This window comes from Branchiostoma belcheri, unplaced genomic scaffold (genome assembly GCF_001625305.1).
Source record: "Branchiostoma belcheri isolate BF01 breed outbred unplaced genomic scaffold, Haploidv18h27 scaffold60, whole genome shotgun sequence".
In the NCBI taxonomy this organism is placed as follows: domain Eukaryota; kingdom Metazoa; phylum Chordata; class Leptocardii; order Amphioxiformes; family Branchiostomatidae; genus Branchiostoma; species Branchiostoma belcheri.
The window spans coordinates 1,200,573-1,218,659 of NW_017804243.1; the positions used below are offsets into that span (position 1 = coordinate 1,200,573).

Consider the following 18,087-nt stretch of genomic DNA (forward strand, 5'->3'; position numbering starts at 1 on the left):
GGTCTCCCATGGAGTTACTACAGTCATAATCAGGTCCTCCCCCTGCAGTTTCAGCTTGTAGGCTTGGCTGGGGTGTTTGGCACTGTATCACCACTAGGGGGCACTGCTAGCAGGTCTGGTGACTGTCCGGAGACGCTGAGCCTCTGCATGCTGGGGCTGCTGATGGAGCGGGTGGGGGTGGAGGGGCGCACCTCCGGGGGGTCGGCTGTGCTGGTGTGGTGACTACTGTACAGCTGGATCTCTACCTCAGCATCTGAAGGGACCAAATATCACAGCTCAAATATGAAAAAATAAAAGATTTCCTACCTCTGTGTTTTTCTGAATTTCTAATGTTTTAATCATTGAGAATTTCTTGCTGATTCTGTCTGTGTGTTTCACAACTGTCTCCCATAAGGGAAGGGGCATACATGTTGAAGAAATGAGATAGCCTTTTCTGGGACCTTTGACCTAACTTCCTGTAATTTACAGTCTTTGATATGACTAGCATTTGAAAATAATTGCAAAAACACACAAGCAAACACAAACAAACACAGCAAAAACAAACAATTTGTTCATGAAGGTAAAAACTGAACCATTCATAAACTGTGAATTGAAACCAGTACTTGCACTCAGACTTAAGTTAAACTTACCATCATCCATTTTCAGCCACTTACGGACTTCTCTTGACTCTGTAAGACAAGAAAGAGAAAGGCCAGCAATCAACAGATTTAGTAACATTACATAGAACAAGCTTAAGTTTACTGTCTGGGGTGGGAGTTCATGGTACATGTCCTTGGTGCTGATTTCCTGATCACTTTACAGTAGCTGCTACGTCAGCACTAACTAACAAATGACAATGTTCATCGCTGGCATTGGTGTATGTTATTACACAGCTTGATTGATTGCTACACAGTTCCTTTATTACAAAAGCCTCCCTAAACTTAATGTCAATCTTTAAAAGTGTGGACTGGAGGTATCTTTTACAACACCTTCATGTACCAGACTGTAGTTTGCTTCTTGTAAAAAAAAACAATAATATTATAATTGTCATTATCATGATAGTACTATACAGCATTAAGAAGAAGGCATCTAACCTCCGAGGATCTCACTGATAGATGCAGAACCCCTGGTCACCACCTGTTTGTCGATGTTCTTGATGTCCATCTGTAGAATACAGCTGCCGTTTACTGCACCTGTCAGATCTGCCGGCACCTGCAAACACAAACACCTGTTCTGAAAACTGCATTATGTGCAGCTGAAATACAGCTGAGAATTGAGTCAAAAGGACTTCAAGAGATGACAAGAAACATTCTGTCACAAAACAACACAACAGTGGGCAAAGTTGGATGGAAATAACAGTCTAAGAGTGAAACAAATTAGGCAGAAAAGAAGGAAGAATTCTGAGCAAACAGTAACAGTAATATGTACAAATGTTCATGTTTACAAAGCTCAAAGCATGAAGAAAACAGTATGATGATCATACCTGAAATGTGACATCAAAGTACGGAGCAGGAGAAGCCTTGACTTTTTCTGTTTTGCAGATCTGCTGGGCTTTGAAGCTTCGTCCTTTGGCATTAAAACTGTGGATGGAAAGTCAATCAGATCAGTACTTTGGGACGACATGAGTTGTTTCTACACGTAGAAAACTTTCATTAGGGTTATTCTACCTAGAAAGAAAAATAAGGGCATTTTTCTTCCTTTATTTCCACAGATGTTATCAAACTTACCTCCACATGTGGAGTTTTTTGTGTCTGTATGTTTGCCTGTGTTTCTGTATAGTTATTTTCACTTTCTAGGCATGTTGGGACACTGACAGAGTAAGGTCAAAGGTCCCACAAAGGTTTCAGCTTGCCACTATATACATGTCTGTAACCTTACGTGAGCCAGTGGGAAAATGCATTATAAGACAACCCGTGAAAAAAGTAATGAATAAAACAAGAAATTCATAAAAATTCTATATATTTCACTGAGGCACATGTATGAGATCTTAAATTCCTTGTTAACGTTGCAACTATAACAGTTACTAAGTGTTCAGCTTGCCTTACCTAACAAAGTGTAGCCTACAGTACAGCTCTTTTTTCAGCATGTCTCCCCTGAGTCCTCTTGCCCTGAGCACTGCACCGTTCACGTTGTAGTACCTCCACGCTAGAATCAAATGTACATCTTGTTTGAAAGAGTCTGAAATCTCTGTCTATTTTGAATGCTGAAAGCTGCCCCAAAACAGTCTGTGTTATAGAATAAGATAACCTTTGTTGTATATTCATGCCTTAGCGGGCCAAGTACAGGTAAACAGATGCAAAAGTATATTATAAAGACAGACTTCTGATACTAACAACATTTAGCTCTGAAACTACTCTAATCAGTGTGTTGGCTTCTTCTCATCTCTTTGTAATGCTAAAAGAATTATTGAAATTGGTTAATGTTTAATACAGCATGATCAAAGCGCACAAGAAAATTAATTTTTCAAGAGTAGTCAAGGACTGAAAGTATGGATTCTGAAACATTCTTGTGATATAATCAAAAAGATTATTTTTATTGTTTCCATATAAACTACAATCTACAACTTCATCTTCTTCCTTGGATAAGGCCATACCAATTTAATTCGTTGTTTCTAGGATTTTTTCAGAAAAGATATTTTTTTGCAAATCAGAAAAAAATGGACAGGGCAAATCCGAGAAACAACAAATTAAATTGGTGTTGCCTAAGCTACAAGCATACTACCTGGTGGGATGGGACTGGCTGTTCCATTGGCACTGGTGGTTTCCCTGGAAACATTCACAAAGGAAGAGGACAGATGGAGAGGTGGTCGTGGATTACTGCACAACAACACGGGGGAAAACAGCTTTGACAAAACCTGCTCGAGCATAACATCCCAAATAAAATACCAAACTCAAAATTTCATGCTTCTACTTGCAGCTTCTATTTTTGGCAGTGCTTTTAAAAGGACGACTTACATGTATGAGCAAGACCACTGTTCAGAGTTTTCTTGCAATGTTACGGCCTTTGTTTCCCTTTTATTATCAGTCTTTGATATATTGCGGAGAAAGTGCCTGAAATAAACAGTAAAATGATTCATCTCTTTGATAGATTTCCTCTTCAGAGTCGTATCGAAGCACTGGTAAAGCAAAAGAAAGAAAGAAGTTTAATGTAATATTATATTGATGCTTCTCAAAGATTTTGATATGCAGAAATATTTGCACGTCAGAAATGTGTTTTGGTAAGATTGATGTATGCACATTTTGTTATAGTTTTGAAATTTACTTTCCCATGGAATAGACTGCTTACCTGGTATCCACCATAAGGTTCTGGAAACTCTTACTCCTTTTTCTCAAGCGGAACGCAGAAAACTTCTTGTTGGGTGTCGTACTTTCTGTTGTGCTTTGACTTGTGTTCAACACATTCATGCGAGGAAGGCTCTTTTTTCTGAACATCCCTGTCAGAGAGGAGAACCTCTCCACCCTGGGCTTCTCTGGTGGGGCTTCAGACTCAGACTGAGATGACTGAGAAACAGAAGGAATGTGTCAGTGTTTCAATGTAGAATGGGCATCCTTTCACTTTGAATCCATTTCAGTAATATTATTTTCTAACATCCTCTATGCTACACCTTACCTCTAAATAAAAAGAAAACAAAATTAATATTGTATAGAAAAGATAAGAAAAGCTATTTTCCACAGTCAAGTCTCTCTGCACTTTTTGCTTCAACTGCTAGATGGCATGTCAGCACTATGGAAAGCAACAAGCCTATGACATAACTTCAACTTGTCCTTTTGCTCTTAGTGATAGAAAGTATCTTAGAGGTAAGGAAAATAAAAATTAGTTTTGTTCATCATTAATCATAGTTAATCAGGTCATTTTTGTTAACTGCTGGAATGTATTTCAGCACCATGGATAACACCCAGTTTTGCATTTTGCACATGGCACTTCTTAAGCAAGCACTGATTTCAGACTGCATTTTTTATCTAAACTGCTAGGTGGCATTTTAGCACCATAGACAACAAAATGATTGGCATCTATATATCTAACTGCATTTTACTTAACTATAAACTTCCATGCATGTTTTGTGTATGAGCAAAGAAATTTCCAATACAGACATTATCCAGAAGCTGCAATGTTAACATCAACTGCTAGATGGCATTTCAGCACCATGGAAAGCAGAAAAAAGTGACTGAAAATTTTACCTCTGCAACAGACTCCAGCTGCCGTGATCCCTCCTTACTGGGGGATTTGGCTGACTGATGGATACTGGAGCTCTGACTGGAGCGTCGGCTGTCACTGTTCTCCTCAAACACTTCCTCATCCTCCTCCGCCAACTCCCCTGGGACCACGTCCAGTCCCTCACTGCTCAGGGCCTCTACCTCTAGTGTGGCCTGTTGTCCAATAGTTATATTGGTGAAAAAAAATGTTGTCAAACTGAGACCTCCTATCTTATTGCTTGAATCTACCTCTAGTGTGACCTGTTGTCCAATAGTTATGTTTGTGAGAAAAAAATGATGTCAAACTGAGATCTCCCCTCATTGCTGGAATCTACCTTTACTGTAGCCTGTTGTCTAATACTTATGTTTGTGAGAAATACAATGTAACCATGTCAAAATCAGACCACCCCTCATTGCTGCATGGAATCTATCTCTAGTGTAGCCTGTTGTTTAATAGTTTTGTTTGTGAAAAATAATGATGTTTGTTTTGTTTGTTTGAGCCTGTTTATTAATGCAATACTGTGTGCTCAAATTGGCCGGTAATTTCACCGAGGTCATGAGGGACGGATCAGCCAAAATATAGCAACATGCAGTTTACATGATTGGAGTCCTATTAAATGGACAAACACATACATTTGATTTATTGAATTGCAACAGTGCAATACACGCGGAACAGAGGCTATGTGTGCCGCACATAGAAACGAATACTAGACGGACAATACTCATTTTCACTTGAGTCTAGTGGGGAAAGTCATGTTAAGTGCCTTTTCCAAGGGCACAAGATTGGTGGCATATATCAGGACTCAAACCCGGGACTCTTGATTCATGTATTGTGTGTCAAACTATCATTGTCAAACTGAGACCTCCCTTCATTGCTTGAAAAACTTGCACCCGCGCATCACACTTTTCTCTGAAGAAAAAAGTTGATAAAAGATCCCTTACCTGAGGGTTGTAGATGACTTTGAACATAAGCTGTATAGAGCCCTGTTTTATTCTCTGTAGTTCAAACCATGTAGGACCCTCCTGTGAGATAATAAAAAAATCACAACTTTCTTAACTTACTTTTTGTTTTTTCAATCTGATAAACATGTTCAATGTTCCAAGGACCTTTTTACTGCTCAACAAAACATTTACAATATACAGAGGACCAAGAACTACAATGTTACATCCTAAGGAGTACAACTCTTCCTGACGTAATAGGCACGGCGAGTGATTATTGGGCCAGAATTTATGGTGGTGACCTATAAAGAATTTCAGGTTCAGAAGTAACATATTTGTAGATACATGTACTGCCATATGTTCTGACACCCTCTATATTCTGACACCCCTAAGTTTGTACCCATGCCCCGACAAGCCTTACCCTAATTGTTGGGAGATATAGGTATTGGAACACGATTCTCTCCCCAGATAAAACATACTATGTAGTAATTAAGTCAGTCCGTCAGTAATATTTGCCCACCTTTGAAAGTCTCTGGATGTCCTCCTGAGTGAATGACATGCTGCCCATAAACTCCTTCATGAAGAAGGGATCTCTGTCCCACACCGTCTGCACAGGGAAAGAAAAAGTTTGAAACATTTACATTGTTTGTCAGGTAAGTAAGGCCATGTTGATTTGATTATATGGATGACATCCTCTGGGAACCCCAAAACTGATGCGGGCGTGCGAATAAAAAAAAAGTTTTGCAAAAAAAAAAAGTTGCTTTCACTATGAAATCTACGTGGTCATGAAGGTTGAACAAATGGCACAGAATATGTTACGGCGAATAATCTACTCTTCGAATTCATTTCTTTACATTTTTGTCTTTTTTTCCTTTGATTTTGGCATTCTACGACATTGGTATCGTTTCTAAATGTTTTCCTTGCAACTTATGGTATATTTTTGCTCATTTAGCAACTGTTTTGCACGATTTACAGTATGATTGAAAACTTTTTTTTTTTGGAAACGGCCGAAAATTCATGCGCGCGCGGATGTCATCCATATAATCAAATCAACATGGCCTAAACCACAAAGAAAAATGTGTCAGAAAATCAAGGGATGATTTCATCCCAAACAGTCTCATGAAAAGTACCAATGATCCTGATATTTCAGGAACGGTTACAAGCAAATTGAATGGCACAGCTAAAATGCTGCGCATTTGAAACTAGAAATAAACATCTGGGACTATTCTTCCAGGAGCATTTGGAGAGAATTCAGGCACATGAAGTTACGCCCTTTTTGTTTAGAGAAACAAACTTTTCTCAACTTCTAGCTCATTTTGCATTAATTTGTGAGTTTTCTCGGGCTGGTACAATATAATCAAATTCAACACAGTGTATTCTGTATCACCTGCAGTCCCAGCCCACCCACAGGTTGGATCTCCCTTCAGCCTTTGGGAGATCTGACTCACAGTCAGGCCGGTACCTTGGGTGATACAGAATACACCGTGTTGTATTCTATGTACAGTATATTCAAACATACAATGTCCAGTGTCTCATTCTGTGCAGGCATGTTGATGGTGACCGACTCGTCCCACACTGGGTTCAGACTCTTCTTGATCACCGTTGACTTGAAGAGGAGATCGTTCTTGATCCTGACTTCACAGAAAGGATCACTCAGACCTGTTAGACAGTTGAGGAACCATACATTTTTTTGTTTAACTGATCACAAATCATATACAATCTATGTGCAAAGATTCTGCAATGGTTTGAATGTAGCAGTACATGTACAATGGACTGTACATGTGTTCCAAATGTTTGTAATTCCAAAACAACTCTCTAGATGGCTCTTCTGAACTACAGCTGCACCACCCAAAAGTATAGGTAATTCAAACTCTAACTCTGTTTGTATTACCTCTGAGTATTGTTTACTAGGATGTTAAACCATCACCAACCTAATCTTAACTGCTCTGAGACTTTATGAGCATTTCCATTAGTAAAGTTTATGCATTTTCCATTAGTGAAGTTTATAAATGCACCTTTGGAATCCTAGGATAAATGCCTTTAAATTAACAGTAACACTTTCCACAACAAATACTGAAGAGCTGCCTACCATTCATGTCTTTGGCTTCCAAGTCCTTCCCCTTCAGAATGTTCAACTCCATCAGTCCATGGCCTGATAACATTTAAAACAAAAACAGGTATGACTGATAACTGGGGTAGCATAAGGTGTACTGGTACTGTACAGCAATTATATCAAAGATGCTTGGGTACATTTTAGTCCCTATAAACTGAATCAATGTATGAAAGTTTATGGGAAAGTAAACCAATTCAGAAGGTATGTCTCTACTTTTTACCTTGATTGATACATGTACTTACCTTGACTTACCCCTGAGAGTGCATCTGGTTGCTTAAACTTGGACTGTGAAAAAAAATCATAATTTGTCAGAGATTATGTTCTGTTGATAAACCTTTCCAGGACTATGTTGTTTCCCTTTTAGTTTCATAATTGAAAAGTTGTTTGGCACAAAATTGGAATACCCATTATCAAACATTGCATATAGGGAGCACATTAATTTTGTAGAAAAGACTGCTTCTGCACAAAACCATTCTTTCTGCTGGACATTTGGTCAACATTACATCAGAATTTTGTCCGTGACATACTCTTCAATGATACAATGTTTTAAAACTACAGATCGGATGTCATCCATACATACACAGACACGACCTTAAACAACATGTTCAGTAGAAGTGCTATAGTATAAGTGCCCATTTTTGGGGGGACAGACACATTCTGCTGAAGTGCTCAACTAGGGTAAGTAGGACCATACCAAAACTTCAAAAGTTTGCACTGATAATTTTAAAACACGCTAGTCAAATCATTCCATAAAGGCAATCTTTGGATGAAGTTTTCATTAAAAAAAAACAATTCTACCACAATTTGTAAACTAGTTTGGAATTTGTTCCTCCCTGTTGCTTAGAACACCAATACACAAACATATGGGAAGGTTAGTTAAATCATTGAAATTCTTGTAGACTTTGTTAAGATGTACATGTATTAGACTACAGGCAGGTGATACAATGTACAACAGCAAGTGCAGATATGCACAGAGGGATTTCATGCATTAACAACTAATCCTAACATCAATGTGTTGTTTGGTGTAACAGGATGAAAGAAAGTGATCAAGAGCAATTGGGCAGAAAGAAAATAAACCGATGTGTTAGCAATTAAAACAATAAAAATAATACTTTCAATGTGGATAGACAGAGATGAAGATGTTAGATGCAACAAAGAAAAATTACAGCTTAGTACAGGTAGAGAGGGGAAAATGTTAGTAAGGACAGAGAAAGAAAGTACCTTTTTGTTGTCAAGCTTACTCCCAGCTTGGCAAGGTAGCTAACATACAGTCACAGAAAACATACAAGGCATACCACGTTGTCAAGAGAACAACACGACTGTATGAAGTACTTTTCATCCTGCACGCACCACCGGAGTACTACATCAGTGATTGTCTGTACTTTCTGAGGGAAAATTTCTTGGTTACATTTTTGTCTGCTGTCTAGGAACACTGTTAGACTTTGGTGTGATTCCAAAAAGAAATTTCAGATGCTTCATTAAAAAACAATGACTTTTTGTGTAATGTTCCCAAAAGTAATGCCAAAAGGTAGGATATTGGGATTTTCTAAAATGTATACAACCAGGAATATCTCTCACTTTTTAATGTCTATCAGACACCTTCCTTAGAGCTTCTGACTGGAGCCAATCCCAGTGAAGAACTGGGACAAGGGTGATACAAACTTAACCATGTTTTGGATTGTGTTCTTGTCGCAAAAGCGTCATCTGCCTCGGCTACATATAGCGGCAAAAAGCTGTCATAAGCTCTGAAGAAGGTGTCTGATAGGCAAGCTGGTTGTGTAAAAGAAAAATACAATCTTTGTCACTAGTAAATACAGTCTTTGTCACTACGTAAATGCTATTTTTCTTCACTTTGTTTTTTTTGCATTCCATGTCCTAGGTGCTGAAACCATAGTTGTTTTCACAGTCAGACCTTCCAATGGATATCTAACAGATAACAGACAACCTCTGTGTGCTGGCTCTGGTGGTGTGTGTAGGGGTGTTAGTGAGTCGACCTGTGGTATCAGGGGTTAGTGAGTTATGCGACAAGTTGATTGGATTACCAAAGACAGCTGATGTCCCGGGGCAGGCAGGAGATGCAGTTTATCATAAGCAGGAGGGGCAAAAGCAAGAAACAAGGTTCAAGTAACCATAAAAGCTGTAATCTGATTTCACAGTTCAGGCAAGTGTAAACCTTTGCTACACAATGTTCAGTCCTTATACTTGAAGAACCACTATATGGTAAACCATAGAAAATCTAATGATTTTGAAGCAATGTGCAGGCCTGAGTTTTAAAGTGTTCTTTTAACTGTTAACTTTCAAAACACAAGATAGTTTCTTGCACAAGAACAGTCACCTACTGTAGTTGCTTTTATTGACTGTATGATTTCATCTGTAAATAGTTTCATCAGGTTGGTGACTGAATGAAAAGAGTCTTCTCTTTTTTTTTACAAAACCAAGTGAAGAACGTCAGACAGGAGGTCACTGAAACATTGGCTGAATAAAACTACTAGTTGAGTAAGAAAAGTCTTTTTGTACTGTATGTTTCCATTAAGAAAGTCGATGTATTCAGTCAACCAGATGAAGTAAAGTTGTCTCTGAATATGCCTGTCAATCGAAGAAGGACATTACACAAGGAAGAACGGGATATCAGTATGTATTCATTCAGATGTACATCTTACCATGGATGCCATGAATCGTCTCTTCTGTTTGTTGAAGCTGCCGGCATTCTCTATGTCTGATTCACTCTCTCGCTGAGTCAGGCGGTCTGAAAGGGAGACCAGACAAAATAACATAGAGTCATTTAATTCTACAGGTTCAGCAATTCTTAGGAAATATAATAACACATTCAATGGTCTTGTGGATCTGGCAGGCTCCAATGTTGTGTCCTCCGGAAAGGCACTTCACGTCTATTTCCTCACTCAACTCAGGTGAAATGAGTACCTAGATTTTATTAGGGACTTCCTCTTGAATGGGATATACAGCCAGAGGTCCTGTGTTTGAGGAAAGCAACATACCTTGAGCCTTTCCTTACAGTCTGGTCTTATGCAAAACTGGTGTGTTACACCTAAAGGCAGTTTACTGGTTGTGTAAAAACAAACAAAACAAGCACTATGAAAACCATGTAACATGACTAGGACACAGAAGCAGTGAATGGAGTTGGGACAGCCTTAGTACGGGTTTTATGAGATAATAATATTAGCAGGTATGCAGCTTTTCAATGATATACAACATGAGCATTGAGGGTAATACTCTCTCTATATAGGGATTTACATCCTGTGTTTACTACATGAAATTTTCATAAATGTAAAAATAAAATTTTTGGTATGGGAATATTGTCTGACATGAATTCAGAAGCCAGTCCTGTATTTGCACTAGTCTAAATAACATGATTCCTAATGTCTTCTTTCTTCAACAAATGTTATACAAAATATGCAATATAAGAAATCTATAAACTTTCATGACTTACTGAGATTGGTTCAGAACATTGGCAAAATATGTTTGTTTACCAATTTGAAAGGAGCATATGAGGACATGAAAATTCAACCTCATTTCTTTCAATATCCTTTCCGTAATTGCATTCAACCCACTTTACCTCAGCCATTGACATGCACAGTAGTGTCACAGATGTCCTTTTACGAGCCATTAAGGTTAATCTATAACCCAGTTCCTACAGGAATTCAATTTAGTAGGATCCCCTTTTGTCTGTTAATCTCTCTTTAACATTTCCTTACGAATGAAGACTGATTGCGACCTCTCTCGGGACTCATTATGAGTTTCCCATGCTTTTTCGCAGTAGTCTAACATCTTTAACACTGTCTTTTGTGCCACGAGATTAGTTTCGTACATAAAAGAAATTGAAGAAGAACACGTTTGGGACTCCGAACAGTAAATGGATGTGCGAGGGGATTCCATAAATAGCCGTTCTTACGAGACAATCAAGATTTGATGGATGAAAAACTAGGACAGCTGCTGAGCAGAAAGGTAATCATTGCAGGAAATGGTTGAAATGTCGTGTCTCACTACAAGCAGGGTTCGAAATTCATTTTGGGGAATGCCGGTAGGTGCACTGGTGCACCCAACCTAAAAAATTAGGTGCACAAAAAGTTTTTTGGGTGCACCATATGAAACAAAACCAAATTACAGGTCTTACTTACTCTTTTGAGCTTGAATCTGAAATGGGAGCTAACTTCAAAACCTTAAACAACTACAACTACTTTCTGACACTAAGATGCCAAGAATATCCAGTGTATACTTAAATATAATAGTTATACATTTGATATGTAGAAGAATACCTTCAAAAATATTTGGGTGCACCAATGCACCCACAGAAAACAATTGGGTGCACAGCTCCAATTTTGAGTGCAATCAGGTGCACATGCACCCAGTATTTCCAGCCCTGTTACAAGATTTATTCTTCACACTTTGCTCATCATGTGAGGAAGGGTAGTACTAAGGAGCGGCCCTTTGAAGAATGCGTTTTGCAGTCAGCCATAAAGAAAATGAATTTTGTGCTCAGTGAATCCACAGGTATGCATTACAGTGGAAAATTAAAGGAAATTTATCTAAAACTATCCACTGAAAAGGGCTTATTAGCACCAGATGTTTTCTTACAGTTTAAAGTGTACAACGAAATTGGTCATCAGTCCGATAGAACTGTAAATCTTCAGCTGTTGATTTTTAATCTTACAGCACTGCTTCAATAATTTCTTGTAGCTGTGGCAGCTATGATAATGATAACAACCACCTTATGGTAGCTATAACTATGGTAAATGGAACCAGTTATCTTTCTGATATGCTCTGTGAGTTGCTATAGTTGTGTTTGCTACGCTCAATGTTTTTACATATTGAATATGTCAGCATCAAGCCAAACTCTTCCTTCATAAATACTAGTAATGTGTCGTATCCAACCATTCTGTGGGTGGCTGCTTCAGATATTGGAAAATTTATCCTCTTAGTACTTTACAGTTTAGGATTTGGGGAACTTGTAATGGCACTGCTTTTTTCTGATGGCTTAACAGTTTTCGGTCCTCTAAGGATACAGCCCTCAAGAAACCATGTATTGAGAATAGTAAGTATAAACTCAAGGTAAAGATGATCCCATAGCCTTTTTCAGGATGTAAGGACATTGGGTTGTTAATGCACTGTGTCTAAGGGCACAATGTTGGAAGGCAGAGCCCAAACCTCTCCTTCCACCACCTTTTACCTCAGCTACCAAAGTCAGAGGTACCTATTTTATGCCTGGGTGGTCTTGCTAAGTGTCTTTCCCAAGGACACAACGTCTTAAACCAGTAATGCTAGGAATGGAATCCTTGACCTCTTCATCTTGTGTCTGATATCATGATGGAGTTACCACTTGGCCATTTGACACCATATTCAATCATTGAATATATGCCTTCAGGAAAAAAGCACATCTAATTTATAAGATCAAAAAAGCATGACTCTTAGAGCTTGCCAAGGAGGATATAAAGAAGTTGACTTACCGACACACTTTGCCACGGATCCCACCGGCCTGAAGACCACTGACACAGTGATGGAGCCCATGTCTGCCACCCTGTCCCCCACCCCGTACCCCAGGGGCATTACCTTCCTCAGGGTGCAGGATGGGGCCTGGAAGGAGACACAAAAACACCAGTAACGCTAAGGTCATACATTGTAATTTCCAGCCTGGGGCCTGGCTGGCATGTTTCCAGGAATGAAAGGTACGACATAACTAGAAATGTAGCATTTGCAAAGCAAATGCATGATGTTAACCTTCACCTTCTGGTCTGCTCTGTTAATTCTCAGTAATACTCAAACATATTCATACATATGGTGACAGGAGTCTAAATCCCTCCTGCTATAAAATTGCAACATGATCTAACCCAATACTACAGTTACTGTTACAGTAGTAGTAATACCATGGTGACAGACCTTATTGGTTTGCAAAGGAAGAAGAGGAAAGAAGAAACAGTTGTGACAGAGAAGACAGATGCTATATCAGTATCAATTTTACAAGTTCATTGTACTGTAGAAATTGCACAATTAACGGCGGACCACGCCCCTTTCCAGTGTGCATGCTGGGTCTTATTCACTTATTCAAGGTGACACCATGTCATTCTATAGTTTTCAAATGTTCTGTCAGGAAATATGTTTTAAACTTATCTCTGTAACAGATAATGCAACACTGACCAAACATCCAACAAAAACTGTGAAAAATCTGGGTTTTGAGCAGAGGCAGTAAGTTCTGACTACAATATGTCACTATATATGAATAGTCCAAAAAGGTGCAACTCATACTGTAGTACACAACAGAAAATGTGGGAAAAGTCACTTAAACCATAGCAAAGGCAGCACATATCTATTTGGCAACAACCTGTCAAAGGTTTGGCTGAAAACTTAAGCCAGGACTCTGGATTGAAAAATGTTTGGTGGGAGAAGAAAGGTCATTTGTAACATGATTCACACCAGGTTTGGAGTCAGTAAAGATGTCCATTGAAAGCTTGACTATCAGAATACCTGCTGACAAATGAAGGCTTCCTTCTACAGTCCATTACCTTTACCAACCAAATGCTTCTTAGGGGTCATTTAGGGTGAAGACTACAGGTGTACAAGCCCCTAGAGTACACGTTACTCATCTCTTCCAGTCAAGGAAGGAAATTTCAAGGACGCCATCACTTACTACCAGCTTTTTGCTGGCATATTCCTTTTAGCTTCTACACGTAGGCATAGTACCTTAATGCATAGATTGATTCCTTGTATACATGATGAGTCAATACAGCTTTTGTTGGAATCTTTTCTTTTCATCGAAGTCTTAGCCAAAATAGGTCAAGCCACCCTCAAGCATAGAATGTAGATTTCTGATCTCTCATAAATCATTAAAGCTTTACCAAGATGAAAAGAAGTCAATCTTAGAGCAGATTTCTGACTTATCTGGTACAAAGTGCTTAAATCCCTATAGCAGCCATGTCATTGATTTTCCATACAGGTGTCATTAGAACATCTTTTTTCCCCTGAAGGTTTTCTGATCTAATCACAGATAATGATGGTTGCATCAACAGGCAAAATTTCACCACTTGCTGCTGACTCATCACATACATGTAGCTCCTACGAAATCAAAGTGCTACAAGAACTCTTATCATGTTAATTCATGCCTAAATTGCAGAAGGAGAACATATTGTTTTGCTTTATTTACTCTTCTTCCTCTTCTCCCATTGCAAACAAATAAGATTGAATGACCTAGGCCAGATGGCTGTCACCATGGTAACTAGCAGACAAACTTATGGTGTTGGATTACATTATGTGGCAAGTGGCAGGACAGAATTGGAGGGGTTGGACACCATATATGAATGTGTGTGAGTAAGAATAGACAAAACAGTTACTTGTTAAGCTAGACCATGTGGAAGTAAACTTGTTACAAATGTTACCTTTAAGTTCTTGAATTCAATTCTGCTTGTAACTAGAGAAGTTTTAAAGAACTTTCTCACTAACCTGGGCCAGAGATAGGCTGCACGACCCCAAGAAGTCATCATTGCAGAACTTCCTTCCATCCCAGTCATATACCAGGAAGGACAGGGTGATCTATGGAAGACACTGTGATTATACGACCTTTAACGGCCAACCACAAGGTCAGCGTAATGAGAAACATACGAAAGTCTGTGATGTTGGAAATTGCTTGTTGTGATTAGAAGGGCATCTAAGGTCAAATCACTAGATGCCATTTTAAAGTCAGTGCCATAGGTAGGCAATTACACAAATTATACACTTTGACATAAAAGCAAGCAAAGCTTGGAATTTTAACAAGCATTTACTAGAATACAAACATATCTGATATTATGTTTGATGTTACTAGTATGTTTTTCAAAATATCTGGCTAAAGAACTGCTCTTTGAAGTCTTTCATAGTTTTTGGATGATAACATCATCCTGAGTTTATGGTATGAATTAATCTTCTCCAAATGCTTTAAAGACAGTCACAGTGTATCATAATTCTTGTAATAGTCCTGTAAACAATTCCAATAGCAATACACAGATGTATAATTAACAGGCCACATTCATGGCTTGTCTTCAAACTTATTTTCAGCACACTAATGCAACGTGGAGACATGTCTTATATAATTACCTCTGTGTAGTTTGCAACAAAAAACTCCACACTAGACTCCCAGCTGGGATTCAGAGTGCTGCAGACATAATGTGTGGTCTTGACCTGAAAATGACAGCGAATAATTTATATGGCATTTATCTTTTCACACAGTTTCCATCTAGTAATCATGTTTTTCTTAAAGCAGACCTTAATTATGAGATTAATTTTACTGTTACAGTAATAATTTGTCTGCACTGAGCTGGAAACAGTCATCTATCACATTTCAATGTCAATGCCTTCGTTGGTATTTCATAATTGTTAGAGGTGTAACTGTTACATATTTTCATTTGTCTTGTAGTAATCTGCAATGTCTTTGAAAAGGTGAAGTCGATTGCAAATGACAGTCATGGAAGGGACAGGAAAATGAAATGAGCATGAGAATGTGTAACAAAATGCTTACCAATGGTTTGACATGCTTTGAGTGACAACATAACCAATCTGAGTGACTGTACAGGAAACTCACTGAATATAGCTGCTTATGCATCTTCATCATTGATATCCAACCAAGCTTTTCAGCTATTGTTTGAAATTCATAATTTTGTACGTAAGGGATGTAACGGATTTTATACAGTTCCAAGGTAAGCCTTAGTAACATGTATGCAGCTTTCATAGAACTTTAGGTAGTGCCAAGCTATATAGTATATATCGGAAACTTTGCTGAGATAACTTAATTATACATCTCATGGAGAGATTGACAGATGGGCCCATTTCACAAGCTTTAGGAAACAGTGTCTTAAAAGCCCTTATGACGTCAAACCCTTCTGTAAGCCAATTTGTCGAAAGCCACTGTGTTACGGTAAGCACTTTTCCGGCACCCAAACAAGCAGCTCTTAATTCATCACACATATTTTCCAGCCATTATTTCGAAAGATGACAGCTTGACAACATTGTTGCCTAACCGCTATTACCAGCTAGGCTTAACTTTTTTCCAAGAACTATTACTGTAACACCACTTCAACTTTTATTACCCAAACTTCCAAGGTGATTAATCAAAACAAATTTGGCACTGTATGACAACCTTTAAATGCCAAAGGCTATTAATTAGCTGCTTCCAAATCTTCTTTGCTGAAATTGCTTAAAAGCATTTTGCTGCTGTACGTCTCCCAATTAAGACATTTCAGTCTACGGGAAATAACTAACCGTCTTCACATCAATCATGTATCTATAAAGCTACCAACTGCAAATACATTCTTCACTGTTTAAGGCAGTAGTTATTATATAGAAAATAAGCTTTTAATTTTTGAATTTTAGTATTACTTTGTGAACATGAACAGAGACACTAGCGTAAGTGTTCTTCCATTTCTGCATTGAAGAGATTCAACCCACCAACAACAACAACAAGCAATGCGAAACAAAATCCCCAATAATTCACAAGACACGTCCCTTCATTATAAAGGGCTTGATTGGCTGTAAGTATAAATGGCAGGAAAAGTAAAACTCTTACTAATGGAACTACTGGGAATACTGGAGGAGGTGAACACTTAAGCCCTTTTACAGACTCATCAATTTTGCATAGCAAACAAATTAACACGCCTTCGTTAAAGGTGTCACAATCAATGGGGCAACTGATGAAGTTCTCAGACTGTACACTTCCTCAGGCGGTATCGATCCAGTCGTGCATTAGTAATGACCCGTGCCATTTATAGAACGGGTTAAGAGAGTCCTTAAAGTAAGCCGTCGTAAGAAATCATGGCACCACGGCCAGAGTCAGCTTTTACAGCACTCCTATGGTGATTGGGTCATTGATCTTACTTTACAAGAACATCTTTGTGAATAGGAGTACATGCCAAGGGGTAAAGAGGTAAGATGATTGGGCTGTTGAACTGGACAACTGTGTTGAGTTGGGATATTGGGATTTTGCTATACACAACCATTATGTTTTTACGTTTTGATATCTATCAGACACCCACCTCAGAGCTTTTGACTGGAGTACTGTCTCTCACCACTATATGTAGCCAATGTAGACGTCACTTTTGCAGCGAGAACACAATCCCAAGCATGATAAATATAATGGATCTTGGAAGCTGTCTGGATAAAAAAAAAGTCAACCCCGGGATGAACCAGGTAAGGGGGGATACAAACTTAGCCACTTTCGGGATTGTGTCCTTGCTGCAGAAAAAGTGCCACCTAAATTGCCTACGCATAACAATGAGAAGCAGTACTCCAGTTAGATGCTCTGAGGAGAGACATGCAAATGTGAGGAGATGCACTGGTTATGTCTGTAGATAGTTTCATCAGGTTGGTAAGTCACTGAATAAGGAGACTCTTTTTACTGTGTAGATATGTAAAGTGGGAACTCTACACCTGTGCTGTTGTGCAATGTGAACTAGCCAGAATTACCCTGAGGAGGTGACAGATTGTTATGGAAACGTTGGCTAAAATAAACGTTGTGGTTCTGTAAATTTATAAAAAGAGTCTCTTTATTCAGCACTGGTTATGTATAAAGAAAATCCAAATATCCTATGTTCTACCAACCTGATGAAATTACTATCAGATGTGCTGAGTCAGACTCACCTTTCTCTTGTTGCAGAAGACGATACAGTAGGGATCTGATAAACCATTCCTGTCCATGGACACCAGGTCCATTCCACTGTGGATGTGCACATACAACACCCCAGCCACTACAAGGGAAGAAGGGTAAAATTCAATACTTTTCAAATATTTCATATGTGAAAATTTGACTTCTTATGTAAGTTCAAAGTTGGAAAATCCTTTGGTTATGTACATTTGTTAACTAACACATGTAGTTCAGCACCAAGGACA

At 38.6% G+C, this 18,087-nt stretch overlaps 1 protein-coding gene across 1 annotated transcript in view; it reads right to left on the minus strand.

Annotated features, from left to right (window-relative positions):
- Positions 1-37: 37 nt before the first annotated feature.
- LOC109482718 overlaps positions 38-18,087 on the minus strand; it is an 18,599-nt gene continuing 549 nt past the window's right edge. Inside the window, exons 2-19 of the mRNA XM_019785537.1 lie at positions 17,839-17,945; positions 15,304-15,387; positions 14,674-14,763; positions 12,687-12,813; positions 9,885-9,970; positions 7,467-7,509; positions 7,201-7,263; positions 6,631-6,770; positions 5,632-5,718; positions 5,115-5,195; positions 4,158-4,346; positions 3,265-3,479; positions 2,701-2,795; positions 2,025-2,124; positions 1,463-1,559; positions 1,074-1,191; positions 630-668; positions 38-253 (exon numbers count right to left, since the gene is read on the minus strand). Coding sequence (XP_019641096.1) covers positions 51-253; positions 630-668; positions 1,074-1,191; positions 1,463-1,559; positions 2,025-2,124; positions 2,701-2,795; positions 3,265-3,479; positions 4,158-4,346; positions 5,115-5,195; positions 5,632-5,718; positions 6,631-6,770; positions 7,201-7,263; positions 7,467-7,509; positions 9,885-9,970; positions 12,687-12,813; positions 14,674-14,763; positions 15,304-15,387; positions 17,839-17,945 — 1,964 coding nt within the window. The 3' untranslated portion in view covers positions 38-50. The remainder of the gene's footprint in view (positions 254-629; positions 669-1,073; positions 1,192-1,462; positions 1,560-2,024; positions 2,125-2,700; positions 2,796-3,264; positions 3,480-4,157; positions 4,347-5,114; positions 5,196-5,631; positions 5,719-6,630; positions 6,771-7,200; positions 7,264-7,466; positions 7,510-9,884; positions 9,971-12,686; positions 12,814-14,673; positions 14,764-15,303; positions 15,388-17,838; positions 17,946-18,087) is intronic.